Source organism: Vulpes vulpes, chromosome 16, assembly GCF_048418805.1.
Source record: "Vulpes vulpes isolate BD-2025 chromosome 16, VulVul3, whole genome shotgun sequence".
Classification (NCBI taxonomy): domain Eukaryota; kingdom Metazoa; phylum Chordata; class Mammalia; order Carnivora; family Canidae; genus Vulpes; species Vulpes vulpes.
The window spans coordinates 28,537,717-28,561,277 of NC_132795.1; the positions used below are offsets into that span (position 1 = coordinate 28,537,717).

Consider the following 23,561-nt stretch of genomic DNA (forward strand, 5'->3'; position numbering starts at 1 on the left):
CTGTCTAACAACTCACAGACACATCACTGGCTATTAAAGATGGGAGAAATTGCATAAAAGCATGAAAAGCACTGGGTAATTTTGCAGTTTCATCTCTAAACACAATTGTGAAGATGTCTGTCTTTCAATTCTTCTTCCCTCTTTCTTCTGAACCAGAGCCTTTTAGTTCTTACCCTTTTAAATATCTTTGCCTGCTATAGCTTTGCTTCTTAATGTACTGGTTGATCTTACTGGGCTGAGGAAGTATTTACAAGGGGTGCCTGCTTTTATCTGTATCCACAGAGAATGCTAACAAGCTAGAAGAAAGTGCAAGAGAGCACCACATCCCCTGCCCAGAACATTACAATGGTTTCTGCATGCATGGGAAGTGCGAACATTCTATCAACATGCAGGAGCCGTCTTGCAGGTAACGTTTTCGCTCTTTAATTCTTAAAATGTATGCAGTGAAAACAGAGGGCCAAATTCTGGGTGTTTGTAAAGAATTGGATGGAATTCCCCCGCAGTGATCGGCAGCAAGGCGTTTCACTGCCTCTCCTGCACACACACACACGAAGACCATGAAATGTGTGCCTTACACACCCGAGTACTAAGTAACACATCGTTATGTGTACTCCTCTTGTAGAATTTTAAATTGTACCTTGGGCATTACCAGCTTCGTAAAGGCTCAGACCCCTGTTTCATTCCCCACTCTTTCCCTTGGACATAGAGCAGCTCTTGGCACAGGACAAGTGCTTACTAAGTCCTTCTGAGATGAATGGATGAGGACTTACTGTCCCTACGAGGACATTATTGCTTTGGTGAGGTCATCTTTTCCAAAGTCCTTCTAATAAGCATTATCAGTCTTGGTTTTGCTGGGCACATACCTGTTATCCACAGGCCTCGTATAGTGAAATTGTTAGCCGTGCCTCCCCAGATTCCAACTCAGTTGAGACACAAAGAAATTGCTTGTCCGGACTTAGGTAATAAATATAAATATCTGCTGAGTATTCATGAATAGAACATAATTATTGAGTTGGCAAAAAGATGGTAAAGCCAAGGTGAAAAACCAAATTTATTTTTTATTAAAGGAATATACAGGTATCCTATGATGAAATAGGTTGTCTATTATACAGCGAAGAGTTTCTCTCTCTCTCTTCCTCCTCCCCCTCCTCCTTCTCTCTTTCTCTCTCTCCCTTTCTCTCAAGAACTGTCTTCCTTTTATATTTTCCTTCACTGAATACACTAGCACGTTCCAGTGAAACCAGCTAGAGTGAACAAAACCAAGAGGTTGTTTCTGCTGCCCTGTCATCTTTAGGAGGGCCCCCATATTGAACCCTCCGAGGCAAAAGGAAAGGCCCCAGGATGCAGAAATTCCAAGTGAAATACTGAAATAATTGCACAAAGCCAAAGACAAGCTGATCCTTGCTCGTATTGTTATGTGAACAGTTTCTTCATTTCATTGTCAAATGCTAATTTTAACACGCAGATGGTCTCCTGGAGCTTTCTGATGAGGGTTGAGTAAGTGAGAAGTGGCCTTCATTCTCAGATGAATAGCACACGGGTTTATTTTGTGGAACTCTATTGCCTACACCATGATTATTATTTTTCCTCCTGAAATTTAGCTCTCTAACATAAGTAGGCAACTTTATGATCAACGAATTAAAGAAATTACTTATTATAGTCCTGGTCTAAATATTTTTCAACATTTGTCCTCACAGTAGCATAGAGAACGCTTTATCCAAAGATAAATAAATAGCCCCATTTTACCCCCACATCCTCAGAAACAAACCTTCTGTCAAGTAATCATGTCAGCTTAGGTCGATTAAAGAACAAGTTAAATAAAATGTGAAACTTGCCTGAAAAAAAAAAAAAAACAGTAAAAAGAATGATGGTTTCTGGACATCCATTGCTTCTCTATATCATCATCATCACAAACTATGTGGCAATCCTCCTGTCTTCAAAATCTTATTTTAAGTGTAAAAGAAACACCTCATATCTTTGAAACCCAACACACAAAGGGATCTTGTTGAAAATAGAGAGTTGCTTGATGGGATGAGCACTGGGTGTTATTCTATATGTTGGCAAATTGAACACCAATAAAAAATAAATTAAAAAAAAAAGAAAAGAGAGAGTGGTAACCTATATCTACAGAGTAACATTAAAAAAAAAAGAAAAAAGAAAAAAAGAAACCAACAGCCCAGATTTCACAATGAAGATAAAAGTGGTCTAGCCAGCTATAAAAATGAGCACCCCTCCCAAAAAAAAAAAAAAAAAAATGAGCCCAACAGCTACAGGTAACTGGACACTCTCATTTCTTCCAGGTGTGATGCTGGTTATACTGGACAACACTGTGAAAAAAAGGACTACAGTGTATTGTACGTTGTTCCCGGCCCCGTGCGATTTCAGTATGTCTTAATCGCAGCTGTGATTGGAACCATTCAGATTGCCGTCATCTGTGTGGTGGTCCTCTGCATCACCAGGTCAGTAACAGTGCTCAGTCGGCCACCCCGATGCCGGAGTGTGCTGTTCCTCCTCGCCTTACTTAGATTACTCTCCTCCTGAGGCCCTTTGTGGGCTCTGCGGCCATCCGTTCTCTGGAGTCCTATTTCCTCCTCCTAACAGCCTGTGAATAGCAGCGATTTTTCATGCTGGAGTGGTACAAATTATTTTCCTTATTGTTGCATTTTGATGATTATTTGGTTTTGAAGCAAAGATCTTTTTTCTCTACTCTGTGATGCCAATCTTTGTTTAAATAAGTTCTTCTCTTTTAGCTATAGAAAGTCCGTCTTCGTTCGAACTACTAACAGACTATTTAGATGACAGCGTGGCCTTATTTACCCAGACCCAGATCAGTGTGCTGAAAGAGGTCAGAAGGAATGGTGTAGAAGGCCTAGAAAAGTGTCAAAGTAGAGCTTTCATTTACGGTACTTGGATTTCCAAGTATCACTCTCCGATATAATCATTTTGAACATATTTGGCGTAAACGACAGGTACATTTTTATCTTAAGTTAACGATATAGCTTTTAATCACAAAATTCAGAGAAAATAGCTTTAATAAAAAAGATTGTGTTGTAGTGCATGAAAACCTTTGATATATGAAAACATGCGACAAACATGACAATGAGCGTGTATATCAACCAAATGGCAATTGTTTCCTGGAAAGCTAGGTTGAGAGGGATCCAGGCACCTCATCCAGTTTCAACAGGAGAGAAAAATCATGGCTAATTAGTGATATCTGACATGGTGCTTGGAGCAAAGGAGTAGGGCCAGGTATTTACTTGCTTAGCTTCCTCAGTGTGTAAGTTCATGACAACCAAATCTGTTATTATTACATCCTGTCTAACCAGAAATCTTATTGAAGACACTCCTCTCTGACCTTATTTCACTCTCCTTGAGAAAAAAATTCCGAGAAAGTTTTTCAAGGCTTTTGCCAAATTCACAAGACATTTAAACTTTCATTCATCTGCACAGCTCTACAGTAAATCAGAATGTTTCGTCCAAAATTATTTTTCTAAAGACAAGAAAATAAAAGAAAGTATCATATCTTTAGAAAATAAAGGCCATGATACATCTCCGTAGCTGTATTGCACTATCTTCTTTGAGGACAAGTGTGGCATTTGCTCTTGAAAAAGACAAAATATGGTTCATAAATCCTTGCCGGGCCTAAAAGCTTAAGGGAATATCATCGACTGGAGCTTTGTGCTGCTCCAAGCCAAGTTGAGCTCATCAACTAGACTCTCACGTTTAGATGCCAAGTGAGTCAATGGATTATATTAAAATAGATTCTAGGGAACATAAAGATAACTCAAGAAACCAAAAATACTGAGTATAAAGGAAAGATAGAAAAGAAATCTAAAACACAAGAAGTGGTGCCATATTACCATAGGGGTCTTGAGCCTTCTGATATGTACACGCGGTCAGCACATGAAAAACCAAGTTCCTATTTAAGACCTCTAATCTCCTAACGACTGGATTTGCTACTTCATGTACTGACAAAAATGCAGGACTTTCGACATTTTAGCAGATGTTTTCAAGTTTGTTATTAATCACAGTTCTGTTCCCATACATTCCAAGAACAACGGGATACACTGGGCTCTGACCTCACCAAGCACTGTGTGCATATATGTTATGTGTGTGTGTGTCATACATGTGTGTACACACAGACACATACGCATTTACTAACATATGAAGAGAGAACAGTTATCCTCATTTGAAAAATAGAAACTCTGAGGTATGAGAAGTTAGCAAATCGTTAAGTGTACACAGCCGAGCAATAAGGGCAGCTACAGAGTCCGGGCTGCCTGGCGTCAGAACCTGTCCACTGCTCTAGTCCTGCCCCTCGGCCGGTCATCATGCTGTGTGTTCTAAAGCTCAAAATGACCTAAACTGAGCTCCAAAGTAGAAGTAAGCCATTTTTTTAAGGCATATGGCCGTTTTCATTTTCACGTAAAAAAAGGAACAAAACCTATTCTCTATTTCCTTTTGAGGAGGAGTCTAAATCAGCATTATTGTAATACATTTTATAAATCTATCTTGGGATGTCCAGGTCTTCCAAAGTATTTCCAGGAGTCATGCTAGTCAATAAGCCACACTTTCCCCAGTGTGGATTCATTCTATTCACTTGAGAATGTATTACTCAAAAACCAGATTTTCCACCCAGGCCATCTGCCCCTCACCAAACCTTCCCCTTTTCCATCCACCTTGACCACACTTTCCCATGAAGACCTATTCCAATATATCCCGTTGCTAAAAGAATTACAAATTGTACCAAGCAGAAGTCCCTTCATTCTCTTCAATTTTCTTTTCATTTCTCCATCACCTGGTCTCTCCTCTTTTCTCTCTCTCCTCCTCCTCCCACTTTCTTTTTTTTTTCTAATTGCTTCCCCTTGTTTTTATGATTTGTCAAACATCTGCCCTCCTTCTAAATACAGCATGTGTCACATAAATATAGATATCTAGAGACCTGCTCTGGAATGAAAAAGAGTTGCCCTGTTGAAAAGATGGATTTTCTATCTTTTTTGTCTCCAAGAGCTCCCACTTGCTGGGAATGTGACTTTCAGCTCCATGTTTATTTTGACCTCTTTAAAAAAAAATAGATACATAGATAACATGTATTTATTCATTTGTGAAGATATATATGAATATATAATCTCTGAAACCCATCAACAATAAGATTTTATGTGAACTTTGAATTGTAGTTCTTATTTGCATCATCAAAGTATTCTTTTATTACAAGAGAAAAGACACCAGAGGAGAGCTTTTCAGATAATTTGACTGAATTTAGCTTTTTATAGAAGCTAAATAGTTGGTACCAATTTATGTCTCTAGATTATGGGGTTAATATATAAAAATGATATCTGGCTGAACCAAAACAGTATCCCTTTTCATTACGTATCAGATATTAACAGTTGGCTCATCCTCTGGTTGGAAAGGATTTAAACTTGTAGCACTGAAATGTCAATATAACATTCATCCTGAGGACATTTAGAATATAAAATTGTTGAAGACATTTAAAGTGAGATTGGATGAGCTCACAATTTGCTTGATTGCCTTGTGCTGAGTCATTCTTGTGCCTTAATGAGTAAGTGGTTGAAGACCAGGTAAATGTATTCCTCTTCAACGTCTGCCTCTGTTCATCAGTGCGCCCCAAAAGACACTTAAAGACAACGGCCAGGAGATGGAGAAAAAAAAATATATATATATATATATATCTTCCAAAATAATCCCAGCCTCTACTGATAATAAATTCTTTTGTCTGAAATATTTTAACAGTTTGCTTAATCCACAACTTCACTCTGTAATTGTAGGACCAAACTTTAGGTAACAGCACTGGACTAAGATTTGTAAACTTTCCAACCTTCTAGGAAATGCCCCAGAAGCAACAGAATTCACAGACAGAAGCAAAATACAGGGCACTACAGTTCAGACAACACAACAAGAGCATCCACGAGGTTAATCTAAAGGGAGCATGTTGCACAGTGGCTGGACTACCAAGATCTGGGACTACACAATACAGTATTATAGACAAAAGAATAAGACAAGAGATCTACACATGTTGCCTTGCATTTGTGGTAATCTACACCAATGAAAACATGTACTACAGCTATATTTGATTATGTATGGATATATTTGAAATAGTATACATTGTCTTGATGTTTTTTCTGTAATGTAAATAAACTATTTATATCACACAATATAGTTTTTTCTTTCCCATGTATTTGTTATATATAATAAATACTCAGTGATGAGAAAAAAATGGCATTCTTAAATTTGCGGTATCTCATAAGTGTAAATATAATCAAGCTGGTACAGTCTGTGCAGGCACCAGTATTTCATCTCTCCCCATATCTTGAGACAGAGCATTAGTTTATATAGGACTCGGTGGCTAGGTTTTGAGTGATTCCAAGATCAAGGGAAATGATGGTTATTGGAAAAGAGAAAAAATAATTTATATCGAGTGAGGATAAAATATTTCAGATCTTTGAATCATCTCTATTTCATCAACTTTCTTCCCTGGTCTTCCATTTTCATCCCCAGAGCTGAAAAATCTCTGGCATATAAATTAAATCAAAGAAGAAGGGTAGGGAAAGTGTTTTATAACTCATAAAAGAGAGAGAAAGAAGATATTGGTTTTTATTGGGAAAGCATCTTAGAATCTCGCTGTCAAGTGCATATATCTGAAGGGTCCAGAACAAGCTACATCTCAGGAATACACAGAGCACAAAATCTATTCCATTTAGGTGAGTGGAATTAAGAACTTGTGGAAAAATGTAATAACATCATTAAAAGTGAAACACCAGCACCACAGATTCTCAGAAGCACGGTGCTACATTTTATAGCATAGAGTTCTTTAAAAAGGAGTTAGAATTGCCACCACATTCCTTAGGAATGGCTTTATGGTTAATGCTACGCCATTATTTGAAGTGGAATATGGTGATGATGATATTTCATAAGGACAGAGAAATACGTTGGAAGCCTATTTATATGCTGAGATAAGAAAGCAAATTAATCCCATAGCATCTGAAAGAATTTAGTGGAAAGTTGATAGGGATTTTTGAGCATATAAATAGATATGATCACTTTGGGAAGAAACAAAATATGAGAACTCTCAAAAAATAAGAGGTAAATAACAAATCAAAAAATTGCCTTATGATCGCTTAGTTCTCCCCAGCTTTCTGTGGCTAATATAGTAAATCTAGAACTTTCTTTGCCTCCTTTTGATCACTTCCGCATGGACTAAAAGGAACGACACTCCTGTGTCCAAAAAAAACCCACATAAATATCAAATCAACACATTCCGGGTATAAAATATTCAGTGAAAAATAAGTTTCCTGAAGTGATATTTAAGATATTTATTAAAAAGGTGACAAAATAAATAGGATTTAGGACTCTGAAAAACCTGGTCTCCTAGGTTAGTCACTCTGAAAAGTGTGAATCTATTGGCGTAACCATTGCGCAAATGTCTCCATAAATCTGTCTTCTGGTCCTTGTACAAAACAAACTCCATTTAAAATTGTGCATGGAGCTTTAGTTTGATCACCACGTGCAGAGATGTACTAGCAGTGATCTCCTTCGTAAGACAGTAGTGAATGGCAAACAAATCCTTCCTCCCAAAGGGAGAGCTGCAATGCAACACTAGAGCTTCGTAGACTTTAAAAGAAATAGCAACTCCACTGACCTTTCCCTGATCAGGGTATGAAATGACTTGTTTTGCTAAATATTTGGTATGCTATCTTGCAGGATTTTTTTAAATCAAAGAATCATAAACCTAAGTGTTGGAAGAGTCCTTGGAGTTAATAATACAGTGCATTCCTAGTCACCTCCATGCTCATCTACCCCATAAAGGAATTCCTTTTAAAAGATACATAGCGAATCATAAATGAGCATATACTATGTGCCCAGCACTATTCAAAGTCTTAGGGAAATACAAATAGAACATGGTCTTTAAAGGAACTCCCAGTCTAGTGACAGGTGAGCATCCCGCCTCTACTTGAATAGTCCTTATAATTAGGAATTTCGTTCTTGGTCAATCTAATGGTGAGACATTATTTTTCCTCTCAGATTGAGTTGAAATTTATTTCTCTGATTTTTACCCATGGCTCTTATTTTTCCTTTCTGGAGCAAAGGAGTGATGACATGTATTTAAAAATATTAGAAGAGATATCATGATTTTTCCACTCACCCCACAGCCCCTTTGCAAGTACTTCCTTCTCCAGGTGAAACATCCTTCATGTTCTCATCTGATGCTCATCTGATACCAGTTTCCACTTTCCCTTAAGCATCTGTGTCATCCTCGTCCATCCTCTTGGACAAAGTCTACTTTGTCTATACATGTCTCTGAGCGTCGAGCTCAGAATCGCACCGATGTAGCCTGCCCAGAGGAGAACAGAGTTGAACTCGTGAAAAGTCAGATTTAACTGGGAGCCGTGATCTCTAAATCCAAGTTCCTACTCTCAACACAAATTTGTTGTGGAACCATGAACAAGTCATTTCACATCGCCGATCCTATCTCTCTTACCGTTTCTATCTCTAGTTCCAAGATTGTAGATATTCAGAAACCAGACGTTGCCACCAGAGACCACGTGAACTATTTCTGCTGCTTGCCCTCACCTTAGATTTAAAACACTTTTTTCATTAAACTGCTATTAAGCCCTATCATTCACCCATTCATTCATGGCACATTGATTTTACCTTCTACATGTACCACGGGCCACCAATTAGCAGCACGGTGCTGAGCAATGCGAATACAGAGATAAATAGGGCAGGGTCCCTGCCCGTAAGGAGCTCACTAGCAGATCGTCCTGGTTCCTCACCTCAGAGATCTCACCCCTAGCAGGAGACTGAGAGTAAATGAACCATGATAAGAACCACGATCAAAGACCAAAGGCTAGGGATGCCCGGGTGGCTCAGCGGTTTAGTGCCTGCCTTTGGCCCAGGGCGTGATCCTGGAGTCCCAGGATCAAATCCTGCATCAGGCTCCCTGCATGGAGCCTGCTTCTCCCTCTGCCTGTGTCTCTATCTCTCTGTGTGTGTCTATCATAAACAAATAAATAAAATCTTGAAAAAAAAAAAGAGAGAGAGAGACCAAAGGCTATGCCAGTGGTCGGTGCAGAGCACTCGGCGACCCTGCAGGCCCGGTAGATGCGCGTCCTCACAGACAGTCAGGATGACTTCCTCATCCCCCGTACGAGTTCTGACTTCTTGCTTCTGACATTTTATCCACTTCTCGCTGCTCTCCGGATACCCTTCCTTTCCCCACAATACGCAGAGCAAATACCAGCTCACCAGTGAAGCCTCCACGATTCCCTTGGCAGTCTTGTCTTCCTAATTCCATCTTAGCATTTTCTGGGTTATTCCTTAATGGTCCGCACAATTAGCCTGGGAGCAACAAGGAGAAAAGAAAGCGCCTTGCCAATTGTTTCCATTTATTCAACAATCATTTACGGGGCGCCCACACCACGGCAGGCGTCGTTCTAGCCGCTGTTACGGGGCCATGAAGTCGCTAACAGACCTGTGCTCTCAAGCTCCCGCTCTAGCAAAGGAGATAGAGGTGATGAGTAATTAAACACGATTCAAAAAACAACGGCACAGCTGTAAAGTTATAAGTTCGATTCAAAGAATTAAAGAGAGAACGAGATGATTCGGGTAGCTGGGTGGTGAGCGGGGACTGGATCCCTCCAAGGAGCATGGGTACTTGGCCTCTGAAGCAAGACAGAAGGGGGCCCCAGTCTAAGCCCCACTTCGCTAACCACTCAGCCTTGGACAAGTTGCCTAATTTCGGTATCCATCATATTTTAAGTGGAGAGAGACGTCTTCCTATGCTGCGTATCACCGCCGTGAGAAGTAAGCAAGACCATCCACGTTGCGACTTAGAACGATGACCTGCCCAGAGTATACTTTCAGTACATGGAAATCTTTTTCAGGGATGCAATAAACTATTTGTTGAACAAATAATTGAGAAGAAAAAAATGTAGTTCATCAGTTGAGTGAAATATGAATGGAAACCTCTGGCTAGAGTTGGGAGGCATCAAGCTCTCACTCTGACGATTGTCTCTTGGGGAGACAAGAAAGCTGGTTCTGGAAAAATGAGGCAAGAGGGAGTTAAGAACGCGGTTCCTCTAATTTTTTTTTTTTCAAATGGGTTCACTGGCATCGTGTCTGAACAAGAGGAGGGATCATTCTTTCATTTCAAAAGAGGGTCTAGCCTGAGAGCGCACATACTGCTAAACCTCCTGTGTGTGTTTCCAGGCCCAGGATGAGCGAGTCAGTATTGCAGGGACTTTGCAGGACTGAAGTCTTCCCTTTCACGAATCCTGGAGGAGAAGTCAGTGGGGACTATCAAGATTCGACAGAGATTATCTCAGAGTCATATTAGACTCTCTGCTAATGTTTAGCTTCAGGTCCCCCGCCCTTCCCCATGCTCCGCAGCTCCTGCACCCACTGTCCCCGCTCCCCAGTCACAGCAGACATCTCACCTACATGCTTACTCCTCCGGGCATCGATGACCAGAGTTTGTCGTGTAATTAATTGCTGTCTTTGCGTGAGCATTCGCACGATGTGCAGGATGAGGGGTGACGTACCGTGAGGCTACTTGACGTCCGCACAGATATACAAAGGAATCGGGCCCTTTGCCGTCGGCGTCAGGAAGGGCCGGGTGGTGTGCAGCCCCCCGGTCACGTTCGGGCCTCCTTCCAGCCTCGCTCTGGGCAAAAGTCCACTTTATAACTCACCCGCTCTGGGAATGTGACCTTCGCTGATACCTATCTCCAGTCGTGCTAGATGAGTTCTCTTAACTTCGGTTCCTCATTTACTTCTAACTTTTTAAATTATTTCTCATGATTTCTGTCGCATCAGATAGGAAGTGAAGGAAACGGTGCCTTCCTTTATTCTCCAGACCAAATTCGATTCGGCACCAGCACCGGACTCAGAGTTAAGGGGACGTCCAAATCGGGGGTCGCGCGGGAGGGGGGCAGGAGCAAGAAGGAAGAAAGTTAGCGCCTTGCCAATTGTTCCCATTTATTCAACAGTCATTTACGGGGTGCCCACGCCATGCCAGACGTGGCCTTGTGGACCTAGTGACCCCACTGCTGGCCCTCCTGAGCCCCGGGAGGCTCCACCACAGACGGCTTGAGGCAGCCATCCTGACCCGCACAGTCCAGCCACCCCGCAGGTGTTGTGAGAGGGCTACAGGCTCCCCTCGTGGGCCCTCTCCCCTTGCCCGATTCCCAGCCACCGTCCTCCGCATCACCGAGCCTCCGTCCTCCGTTACCGCCCTTCCCTGCTGCAAGTTCGATTCTTCTCCACAGAGCGAAGGCTCGAAAGCACAGGCCTTCTCAGGAGCCCAGCTACGGAACGAAGCACAGAATAATGTCCTAAGCTGTCACCACGGGAGACGGAGTTACGAGTAAACGTGCGGCACAAATCACATTTAATTAAAATTAGAAACCCCAGATAAGCCAGAAACATAAACCACCGAGAGAGGAGCAGCGCCGTGTCGGCAGAGAGCCTCTCAGATAACTTCGGTGAACGTAAGTCGAGGTTTTTTATAAGACGATAAATAATTCTTAATGAACAGAATACGCACGAAACGACAAGTCACAAAGTGTCATAGTCACCTAGGCTCGCATACGTGTGGTTCTGGAGGAAGCTTTAACGGCCCGTCTCCATCAGGGACCAGCGGGGCCCTCAGAGTTCAGCCCAGGGTCTCAAAGGACCCCTTTGCACCTTCCCCTTTGTGCCCCCAAACCGCTGATTCCCACGCCCTCCCACGCGACTCGGGAGCGGCCCCTCCGCTCTCAGCGCTCCTACAGCCCTGCCAAGGGACCTGCCTCGTGCTCCGGCGTGTGTCCCCAGGGGTGGGGGCCAGATCAACCGTTCCTCCTTAACTGTCCCTCCACCTAACTGGAGTCTGCCTCGATCCACAGGTGCCTCAACAGCTCTCCCTCCACGCACTGTGAGAGCCTTCGCTTGCTCTCCGCACCCTGGCCAGGTCACCGTCGCGTGCACCGCACACCTGTGCCCACGCTGTCCCTCCGCCAACACCTTGCACTTAAGTCAGACCCAGCTCATGACGGTGCAGACGTCTGAGCTGAATCATCCCCCAGACTCTCCTGGGACTCTCCTTCCCCACCTCGATTGCTGGGAGAAAGAGGCCATCCATTGGCATCAACTGAGGCATGCGGTTTGGTTCAGAGCCAGGCGTTGGCATGACTAGTCTAACACTGAGCCACAGTAGATAGCAATGGCGTGAAGGAACGTACTTCTTATTTTCATTCACTCAAGAACGTATCATATACTTTTCAAAAACACTTGAACCAACTATCAACCCTGGACACAATATAAAATCGACTAATTAAAAATACCAAAAAAAAAAAAAAAATACTGCCAGACTGTTGTAGGACTTGGACAGGGCACAGATAGCAGCCGGCCGTCGCCTGGGCCGAGGTCAGCCACGGTACAAGGGCCTGGAATGAACTAGCCCAGTGAAGACGGTCTATTCTCCTAACAGGTTCTGTTACGCGTCACTGCAAGGGAGCTGTTTAGGAAACAGTCGAAAGCACTGTGGTCACTGTGGTCCTTACTACTTCCTTGAAAAAATAATTCTTAGCTGGACGTGATTTCACCTGTTCGTATCCTTAACCTCCGGACCAACAGCATCTCACGTAAGACGCCGTGGGAGCGCACTGCGGGTTTTAGGGGGGCTGGGGAGAGCCAGGGAGGGAGAGCTGAGGGAGAGCGACGGAGATGCCACGTAATTGAAGCGGGACGACAGGGGTGGTGACGGCAAGATGGTTCGTTCAAACAGCCCCTCGCGAGGAGGCTTGTGTCCAGCCCCAGCACAGCAAGGCGGCAGGTGCGCGGAGGCGGGCGGGTGCAGGGGGCAGGTCGGCGGGGCGGGGGTGCTGGGGGTGAGGCCGGGGCACAGCTCTGCCAACGATGTGCAGGCCTCTGGGTGAGGCTGAGAAGGGGTTTCCCATCAGAGTTCAGTCGTGTGCATCTCTTCTCCTGCACACTTCTTGGCCTCAAGATGGGCAGCCTAGTTCTTTGTCTTCTGCTGAAGAGCCCGGTGCCAAGGCACTGGATGTGCTCTCCAGACGCAGAAGACGGGAAGGGCTCCCCCGTCCCGGGCCGCGGGGGCATCTGACCTGCCTCGGGGCAGGGGGGGTAGTCCTGGAGCGGCGGTGGCAGGTGGCATTGGGGAGGCCGAGCGAGCAACGGAGGCCGCTGCGCCCGCTTCCCGGAGGCCAGTGCACCTGCCGTCTGCCACGGCGGGGGGGTGGGGTGCGGGCCGGGCCTGCGAGCAGAGCAGACGCCCCAAGCCCCAAGGGACAGCTTAGCTCTGAGAAGGGGAGTCGCCCGAGGAGAACCTGCCCTGCAGGGGGGTTGGGGGCTGAGAAAGGAGTGGGAACGGAGACCCAGTGCTGCCACCCTGGGTGCCCGCGAGGGCACAGAGCTGCAGGCAGCAGGTGCCTCCCCACACCCGGCCCGGGTCCCGTCTACACCCCGGGCCCTGGCGCCCAGCTCCAGGGGTGCCTGACCCCCACGCGGGTAGCTCCCCTTGGCCACGGCCACGCGGGCCCGAGGGCAAAGGGCCCTGACTCTGTAGCGGCTGCAGGCCTCGGCCCCGGACTCCCTGTGAAATCTCTCCCCTCCGTCCCCCCGCCGGGCTGAGGGTGACCCAGCATCTTTAACTGGTTAGAACCCAGCATCCGAAGGAACCTTGTGAAGTGGGAGGCCCGAGCTTGGTAGCTGAGGCCGAGCCCCAGGTGAGAAGCGCTGCCCCGGGGCCTGGCCGGCCTGGAAGGGACCCACCTGGGCAGGGCCCGAGCCTCTGCTTTTCCAGAAGCCCGGGGAGATGCTTCCTACAGAGGGCGCCCCAGAGCGGGGGGGCAGCCAAGTGCTGGCGGGCTGCCTCTTCTCGGGGGCCCGTCGCTCCTCCGCGCTCTGCTTGGCCACAAAGGGGAGCACCGCTTTTCTGGGATCAGACCTCAGGTTGCAGCTCAGCGGGGAACTGGAGGCCCCTCCAACCCCCAGGCCCGGCGCCGCAGGAGGACCCCGGCCTGGCACAGCCACGGGAACCGGCTCCCGCAAAGCTGCTCGAACCCCCAGGGAGAGCCAGCGCCCACCGCGCCCTTCTGCCCATGCGGCCACCCCCTTCCCACCCGCAGGAAAGGCTGCAAGGGGGCGAACGAGCAGGGAGTCGCCCCAAAACCCAGGCCAGAGCAGGATCCTCTACTCGGGACAGGTTGCGTTGGCAAGCGAAGGACTGTCAGTCGACACCAGGCAGACTGGCCTCCTTTTCAGAAAGTGGAGAACCGGAGAATCACACCCCTGACCTGGGGCCCGGGCCGCCTTCCTCGGTGCCATCCGTCATCACTTCGCCCGGGAGGCCAGCCACCTGCAGCACACCCAGGACCCTGCAGGAAGGCGCGAGCCCCACCCCGCAGGTCGTGGGTGGAAGCACCGGCTACGGCCCCAAAACCAGTTGACTTCGTGACCCCTGCCTGTTTGTCCCCTTGGCAGCAACACAGCGAGTGAGGAGCCCTTCCCCAAGTCCCCGGACCGGGGGGGCCCTGCTGGGGGACAGTGTGCAGGCCTCTGGTCATGCGGAGAAAATTGGTCCAGCCGTCTGTGTTTTGCTTCCTTCTTTTCATCATGGCAAATTTCTCTGTCAGGATCCGAGGCATTAAAGAGATTAAGTTGTTGATTTTATTTCTTTCTTTCTTTTTTTTTTTTTTTTTTTTTTTGCTTCCTTTCTTTGAAATCAAGGCCTTTCTGTTCTCTAGAGTTTCCATCTCCCTGACACTCACTGCCTCACATCATGCCTCATACTCTGAGATATCCTCACTTTAAAATTCATGAATCAACCTGGAATTCTCCATCCTTTGATCCTTCATTGAGTTGTTGTTTCACAATATCAAAAAAAGCTCAAAAGCTAACTTGAATAGTGGCCATACTCAAAGGAACACTAACGCCAGAATTGATCCTGAATACACAGAACCAAAACTCCTTCCATTTCAGACGTAACCCCGTTCGACCCCATGGTGAGGAATGAAGTCATCCTTCAGAGGACCGACTTTTTCTAACTATGTCAAAAGATTTTAAGAATCGCTACTCTGGCTTACTGCTCGTGATAGCGCCTGGTGTACATAAAATTATCATTTATGACTCAGGATAAAAACAAAGCACCCGGGTGGCTCAGTCAGCTAAGCACCTGCCTTTGGCTCAGGCCATGATCTCAGGGTCCTGGGATCGAGTCTCAACTAGGGCGGGGCATCTGCTCTCCCTCGCCCTCTGCCCCTCCCCCCTACTCGTGCTCTCTCTCAAATAAATAAATAAAATTTTAGAAAAAGGGAAAAAAAAAAAAAGCAAGACCGGCATGTATTAATTTCCTACCCATCTTTTCTGGGAGAGGTATTGTTTGGGGCATTTTTTGACTATTATTTCACTTATTTCTTACAATGAGTCTCTGAGACCTGTCGGTATTGTCAGCAGTTTTATGATGGAGTGGCCATAAAGTAACTTACACGGTTGTAAATCATTTGGCCAAGGTCACAGAGCTGGTATGGACCGTGGTCAGAATTTGAATCCAGGTCAACCCAAGATGCTTTCGGTTCCACTATATGGAACATGCTGTTTCCATTACTTCTTGTTTTCTACTAGCATGTCAGAAATGGTACATCTTTCAGGGTTACCTGTTGGCCAGCCAGATACTTGTTCCAATAATGCCGCTGTTGCTCCAATTCGTTTGAAATTTTTCTTTCTTTTTTTTTTTTTGCAATAGTTTGAAATTTTTCTATGGGAATTATCCTCAGAGACAACCTATGAGTCACACCAGAACTCCCGTTTCAACATATTAAAAGCGTGCTGTCTTTATTATATATTTTATATATAATATATTTTTATATGTATTTATATATTATATTTATATATTTATAAATATATTTATTTTATATATAAATAAATATATATTATATATTATACATTTATAATATATATTTATATTATATTTTATATATATTTATATATTATATTTCTTTATATATTAAAAGGGTTCCTGGCTTCCCTCCTGCCGTCCTCTCCTCCTTACTCTCCCACTTCTGATGACCTCAGTTGTCCACAGAGCTCCTAAAGTAGAGGTGCCGGGGGAAGGGGGTCAACAAGATAACTTCAGACTTCCCTGTACGTGATATCCTATCAGACATGATACTTGTTCATGTATAGGTTTTACTTGTTTCTCCATCCTTGTTCCACCTCTGGCCTCTCTGCCCCAAAGTATGTTGAGCTAAATGAGATCAAGAAGACTGCCTTGTTTATATGACCTCCGTGCTTAGAACAGTCCTTGGACCACTGTAGCTACTCAATTAATACCTGATGAATGAATGAATGAATGAGTGAGTGAGTGAATGAATGAAATCAAAGTCATCTCTGAGCTTTGCCCATCTACCTGGAATGCTGGCCACACAAGTCGTGGACATAGCTATGTTATTATGGCATAAATCAGAAGTTGAATAAGATTTATCTGGACAAAGTTTGAAAGTTACTGGTCTCTAGAGGAGGCCTCAAAGTCTCAGCTTCTCAGCTCACCAGACAGACGCTGCTAAAAGGGTCTTGAGGTCCTATTTCTTTTCCCCTTTCTTCGTCCCAACGCTCTGTAGGCCGCACCAGCTTCCAGGCAGCACCCTGGTGGTGCAAAGGCTGGTAAGGAGCTGGCGTGCTATGGACTACAGGCATTACCACATGTCAGCAGCCCCAGCTGAGACCCTTAACTCATTGCTATGAGAGCTTTCAAGGGCATCTCCTTTCTGAAAAGTTTGGGAACCTTAAATACCTCTTGAAACATACCAGGGTTGGTTGGTTGTTTTCTTTTTAACTCAGGCGACTCTGACACTGATTGGGTGCATTTTATCTCACAATCAATCGGATTAGAAGCTGTCAGTCTGAAAATGACTTGTTGCTTCTGAAAGGCGCTGGAACTCCGAGGTCCTTTCGTAAACTTGTTTTCCCCTGCGTCTCTCAGCCGGCCCTTTCAGTGCCAGGAACGAGGCAACCCAAGGCCTTGTGCCCACCTTGACCGCCGAACAAACATGCATAAAAAATCTTGCCAAGAAAATGAGGAAACAAAAAAATAAAATAAAATAAAATAAAATAAAATAAAATAAAATATAAAAAAAAAAAGAAAATGAGGGAACACTGAGTCATTCCTGGAATCTCCAGGCAGCATACACACTTCCTTTAAATACAATGGAAACAGCCTCTCATTTTATTTCTTATTTATATGACTTGGTTCTGATCTGATTTTAAAGAAGGGAAACTCATTTAATGGCTTACTCTGCACAGCGGAGCTCTGAGTGGCCCAAACGTGAACTGATATGTGGGATAAAACCCAAACACAAATCTTGTTCCCACAAGGGGCACCTAGTCTGATTTCATTTGTTCAAGACATGGGTCTTGATTCTATCATTAGCCATTCATGTGAAGGGATGCAAGTAAAAGAGAAAAATGTGAGCGACCGAAGAACAGTACTTCCAAAGCTACTGAGGTAGAAACTGTAAAATGAACCTGCTTTCCATGAGGTCAGCTGTACATGAACGAGATGCATTCAGAATAAATCACGGCCAGGAAAGGCAACCGGAGAGCATGCCACGGTGAGGCGAGCGCGTACCTTTGGATGTTGCCCACCGACCATTGTCACATGGCAAGTGTGAGAGAGAGGAGGGGAAAAGCTGTGGTATGTGACCTAACCCGAAGGGGCTGCATCGCTGCTCCTGCCTGTTTTATTTATTTTTTATTCTTTTAAGATTTTATTTATTTATTCATGAAAGACACACACAGAGAGAGAGAGAGAGGCAGAGACACAGGCAGAGGGAAGAGCAGGCTCCATGCAGGGAGCCCGACATGGGACTTGATCCCGGGTCTCCAGGATCACACCCTGGGCCCAAGGCAGGCACCAAACCACTGAGCCACCCAGGGATCCACTCCTGCCTGTTTTAAACACAGAAGTAAAAAGAACCTGCTTTGTTAATGGTTAGTAGAAATGATTAGTAGGAAGAAGGCACTGAATCTGTCAGACCCAAAATGTACTAGAGCAAAAAAAATCTGTAAGATCCAATAGGAGATTAAACTCTTCTTAATTGCATACGTTGCTATTATGTGTTTGCACATTTATTATTAAAATTTGATTACTCTTTCCCTCCTTGGGATGAGAAAAGTAAGCTGGATGTCCAGCGAGATTTAACTGGGTTGTATTTGTTGTCTGGACTGAGTCCACTTAAATCTGTCCTGGGTCCAATGAACTATTCCAAGAGGAGGCTATAGGGACAGAACTATATTAGGAGCTACAAATTCGGGGCAAGGCCAGCCTTAGGTAACTATAAAGGGACTTACAGCAAGGACCTCCACACCGGAGGCATGGGAACGAAGGCAAAGAGTTAGCAATGCACTTTTGATCTCTGTGTAGACACTTGCTCTAAAAAACAAATTGCAAGGAGGTCTATGAAACCAAGCTACCCATGAATAATGTACCCTGGGTCCTTTTTTTTTTTTTTTCCAAACAAACATCACTACCATTTTCAGGTTGAAAACCAATGAGACTCTCAGAATAAATAATTCCTAATTGATCGTGGACATTTACAGTTTAACATTTCCTTGTGTTTTCCATTCTGGGTACCGTTCTGGAGAAGTAGGGAGACCTGGGGGCAGGTGCAAGGAGGAGCAGGTCTGAGAGCACGGAGACCAGCTTGCCGAAGGTGGATGTTTTGCACATCCTTTGAAAAGTCTCATCTGGGCACTGCGATGGCCATGGCTATTGTAGCCAAAAGCTATACCACGATGGCATTTGCGTAGCGGGGTGCTTGGGCAGTGAAGGAAAACCCTGAGAGAAGCACAACCTGCCTGGTTTGATGCTGTATCATAATGAGTTGCACGTCCTAGTCATCTTTTTCAGGTGTGCTATAAGAAACAAAGCGATCTGAGGCCTTCTAAAATAATAATCAGAGCTTGCCAAGTGGTGAGGGGGTGAGGCATAGCATGTTGTTCAATGTCCTGGATACTGTTTACATTTCCTAGCAGACACGTCCTCTCTGTGAATTACCCTAGATACTCCTACAGCAGACCATCCACTTCCACGTCTGACTTGGAGTCTCTGAAGCCCTAAATAGCACATACCTGTTGAAACCAAGACCGCCTGCTGCCCTGTGCCTCATTAAGGCGCTACGAGCAGCAGGATTGGACTTGCCAACCATCCTGATGAAAGCTTGAAAGACAAGAAAGGAAACCAAGAAACTCTCCCTAAAGGAATCTCTTTACCAAGACCTTTGTAGTGCTTTTACGGTCTTCTTCAGGATGGAATTAGAAAACTTGTCCCCCTGGCTTAAGGATCTTAATTTTATGAAATGTTGCTCAGACGATCTAATTTAGATTGAAAGGCATCCTCTATTCATTTAGGATTAAAACAAGTACCTATTTAGGTCCACCGTCCTTGTTACAAGCTGTGGTAAGCGACCGTAGTGTAGCGGGACCATTAGTGGCAACGTCATGACACTGGAGCGGGGGGGGACCCTGTGCCCACGCCGGAGTGTGGGTGACCAGGAAGGCCCCCTGGGCTGTTGAAACCATCGGCGGGCTCAAAATGACTACAAATGCCTTTTGAAGGTAACTTTCAAAAGTGACACTCTCTTAAAATTGAAGAATTGTTCCGATCGTTGAAAAATTAAAACAACAAACGAAGTTCAGGATGAGAGCTCAATGGGAATGAGAAATAATTCATGTAGATACAAAAGATTCAAGAAGGTTGCCTCAGATTTTAGCTATCTTGGCATTATTAATTTAATTTCTACTCATTATGATAATACCAAGCATTTAGAATGCAGTTAGTGTTTATGTAGATGGAATCACTCCTTCTCAAAACTACAATTTTGAATTAATATGCTATTAAAAATGTCACTAGAAAGTGCTTTTATTGTTCTCCCCAGAGAATAACCGTTCCCTGTTCCTTTTCATACACCAAATTTCAGAATTTATTTTTTTGATCGTCTTTAGATTTAGAAAACTGTAATGTTTCTGTTTAAGAATTCTCCGTATGCTGCATTAGTGCCGTGTTCTTTGACAGCATAAGAAAATATGCAAATATAGCCTTTTTAATGGTGATTTTCATTTTGTTGCTGTCATTTAACCAAAAAACAACTGATGATGTTTCAACTTATCACTTACAACAGTGAAGTCGCTGAATTGATATTTATGTTCCGAGCAGATGACACAGAAACAAATATGTTTGAAACACCATCTGCACCGTGGCGATCTCTTCCTTAAAGGCACAATGGACTTGCTGCAGTTTAGCCTCAGAGGGAAAATCCGACCCACGGGCTGCGAGGGCACAGTCCGGTCCAGGACGGTGGGGCCAGCAAGGCCTGCTGGATTGGGAGAGGCTGCGGCGAGGGGCCGGGGGCACGTGAGGCCTGAAGCCTGCAACTTCACAGGCATCCCTCCCCGTGGCAGCCAGCGCTGGCCCCCGCCCCTGCCCCCCATGGCCCAGGCTGCCCATGGCCCCGGCCCCAGTGACCCCCTCTCCCTGCAGCGGCTCCATCTGCTGCTGGCTGTCACCCTGACGCTTAGGAAACCCCAGAAGCCCGGCCCCATCGCGTGGGGGTGCACCGTCCACAGTCCCATGCACCGGGCAGCGGGCCGCCAGCTGGGGGGCCGTGGGCTCCAAGAGCTTCTTGGGGTCCTGCCGAGCAAGACTGACTCTCGGAGGGGGTGCTGAAGGCTTATACCAGGAGTTGCTAGAAGATGTTCTGGGGGGCAGTGTTCTGTTACTCCAAGATGACTGCAAAGGGAAGAGGACGCCTCGATGGGCTGCAGTGGACAGACTCGCAGACTGAGCCTGGCCTCCTAACCGCCTGGGTAGACGGTGCAGGGCAACTCGATAAACGCTGCTCGGCCTGGGTTTCCTGACGCTGGCATAACCGGACCTCCTCTTCCAGGGGAGATTTCTAACTCAGCTTCTTGGAAATCCCCCCGCGCCCCCACCCTGCCACACACACACACACACACACACACATTCTACACAGTTTATCCCCATTTAGGTACCCCGTCGGCAGGCTGTAATAATTATAATGATAGTTGCCATTAACTGGGCACCGACTCTTTGACATGATGGTGTTCAGCCCCCATGAGCTTCACGTGCCAGGCTGAATCATTCCACGTGCCCTGCAGAGCCACCCTGTGCGTGCCCCCCCCCCCCACCCTGGGCCCCCCTCTCCGTGCTCTGAGAGGCTGGCCATTCCCGACTACATCCTTAGGCTCCCTTGCCTTTGGGCTTCTGGATGGGTTCTGCTGACAGATACAAGTAACGGGCAGCCCATAGGTGGAAGGGAGAAAAATGAGGTCGGGGCATCATTCCCCTTTTCCCTGTCAAAGCAGCTCAGTGGTGTCCTGCTATGAAAACCCCTAACCGGCCACCAAGCGTCACAGCTACAGATTCCTGCCCTTGCCCCTTAAGGCCTAGACGTGCTAACTATTGTGTTTCACCAGCCCCTGTTCTTTCCCCAGCCCTGTCCACATCTTTGTGAACATTCCCTCCATTAAACTCTTCTCAATCACTAGACTTGGGTGGGGTCTCTTTTCCCTACTGGGACCCCCGAGTGATGCTTATGCATAGAATCCTCTCAACAACGCCGCCGTGAGGTAAGTACGCTTTTATAGGTGAGGAAACCACGACTCCAATGGGTTTATTAGAACTTGCCCCACTCCAGGTATCTAATAAACACAAGGGCCAAAATGCAAACCCATCTTTCTGACTCGATCCCGTGTTTAACATCGCCAAGATGATCAATTCTAATAATGAAGTTTTTATTATATAAAGCGGTGTTTTTCGGAATTAATCTCTCTTGTCCTTATTGTTGCAAAACCCCGATCTCTTGCTTAGACTTACTGCAATCCTATAACATTAGGGAACATTTACTCGCTTATTTATCTGACAGAAGTCATATTTACAGAACAAAATGTACTTATTTGTATAACAGAACACAATTCAAATTAGCATAAGAAAAGAAAACCAACCTAGGGTTGTGGTGGGAAGCCTCAAATAGCCCCCACGATCCCCACCTCCTGGTATTTATGCCTTTGCCTAATCCTTTTCCCTTGAGTGTTGACTAGATTTATTAAGTTCTGATTAATAGGCTATGGCAGGAGTGATGGGATGTCACACCCAATATTAAGTTATAGGAAAAAGTGGTTTCTACCTTGGTTACCGGGATCACTCTGTCTGGCAAAAGCCAGGTGCCCTGTGAAAAGGCCCAGGTAGCAAGGGACTAAGGCCTTCCACGAGCCACAAGCAAGAGCTCAGAAATGGATCCTTCCCTAGTTGACCCTTCAGATGACCACTGTGCCAGCCCATATTTGATGGCAACCTTGTGACAGTCTCCACCAGCATCTCCCAAGGAAGCAGCTCCAAGATTCTCAACCCGCGGATGCTATAAATGTTTATTGTTTCAAGCCACCCAGTTTAACCCACACTGGTTTATCCTCAGCTACCAAGTGTGGGGATACCGTATCCCACAACAATAGATCACTTAGGTTTTGATTCTCAGGGCGGTGCCAGAGGAACAGAATCTTAAGGCTGAGTTCCCTGAATTGGCTCTGGGTTCCACCCATTGCACAGGAAAGCTGAAGTGTGGAAATGGAGCAGCAGCCCCATTGCAGCACGTGTCTACATCGCGGCTGGCAGCTCGCTCACCCGTGGGCACGAGGCAGCAGCCAGCCCGCAACTGCTCTACCTCCCCCTGGGTCTCCCCCTTCAGCCTCCCTGAATCTTGGGCCAGTGTGCGTGCTTAGCTCGTAGCCTTATCTCTAGAGACTGCGCACCCAGATCTTTCAGTTGCGTGAAGTCAAAAACCTTAAACTTCACAAGTTCCAGAAAGGGTTTAACGAAAGGCCTAAGTGAGTCGGGAGCCAGGGTAGTCAGCGACGGGAGTTTGTTGAACTTTCTTCTCCAGCTCCACCCTACTCCTCACTGTGGTCCACTAGGGTTTCTCTTCTCGGGCCTTCCAGCCCCAGATTCCATATTCTTGAGAAGTTTTCTAATTGATCCAGCTAGGGTCAGCCATCCTCCCCTTGATCAATAGGCTAGCGGTTGGCAGTATAATGTGGTAAAAAACAGAGGGAGACATGGTTTCCAAAAGAGAAGGGCAAGGCCGCTAACCCTCCACACCCCTACATCTTCCAAAAAGGTCTCCCTGCCTGCTCTGATTTATCCTCCTGCACCCCCCTAACCCCAAGGGTGGGGGGCGGGGTCACACCTTCCCAGCAGGGCTCATCTCTATGTGGTCTACAACGGCCATTGGAAGTTCAGCTAACTCACCAATACGGTCCATAATCCACATATAATGTGCACAGGCCACTTTAAAACCCCATCAGGCTACATTCAGACACAACCATGACAGTTCTCACTTTGTCTTTTGTCATAATGACTTATGGACTTCAAATCTAGTTAAGCTTTAAAATGCTTTCCATTTAAAGCTTTAAATGCTTTCCACAGGGGCAGCTGGATGGCTCAGTGATTGAGCACCTGCCTTGGGCTCAGG

At 45.6% G+C, this 23,561-nt stretch overlaps 1 protein-coding gene across 1 annotated transcript in view; it reads left to right on the forward strand.

Annotated features, from left to right (window-relative positions):
• TMEFF2 (transmembrane protein with EGF like and two follistatin like domains 2) overlaps positions 1-6,173 on the forward strand; it is a 221,549-nt gene extending 215,376 nt beyond the window's left edge. Inside the window, exons 8-10 of the mRNA XM_026002629.2 lie at positions 283-406; positions 2,301-2,459; positions 5,844-6,173. Of these exons, the coding sequence (XP_025858414.1) occupies positions 283-406; positions 2,301-2,459; positions 5,844-5,940 (380 nt within the window). The 3' untranslated portion in view covers positions 5,941-6,173. The remainder of the gene's footprint in view (positions 1-282; positions 407-2,300; positions 2,460-5,843) is intronic.
• Positions 6,174-23,561: the final 17,388 nt, after the last annotated feature.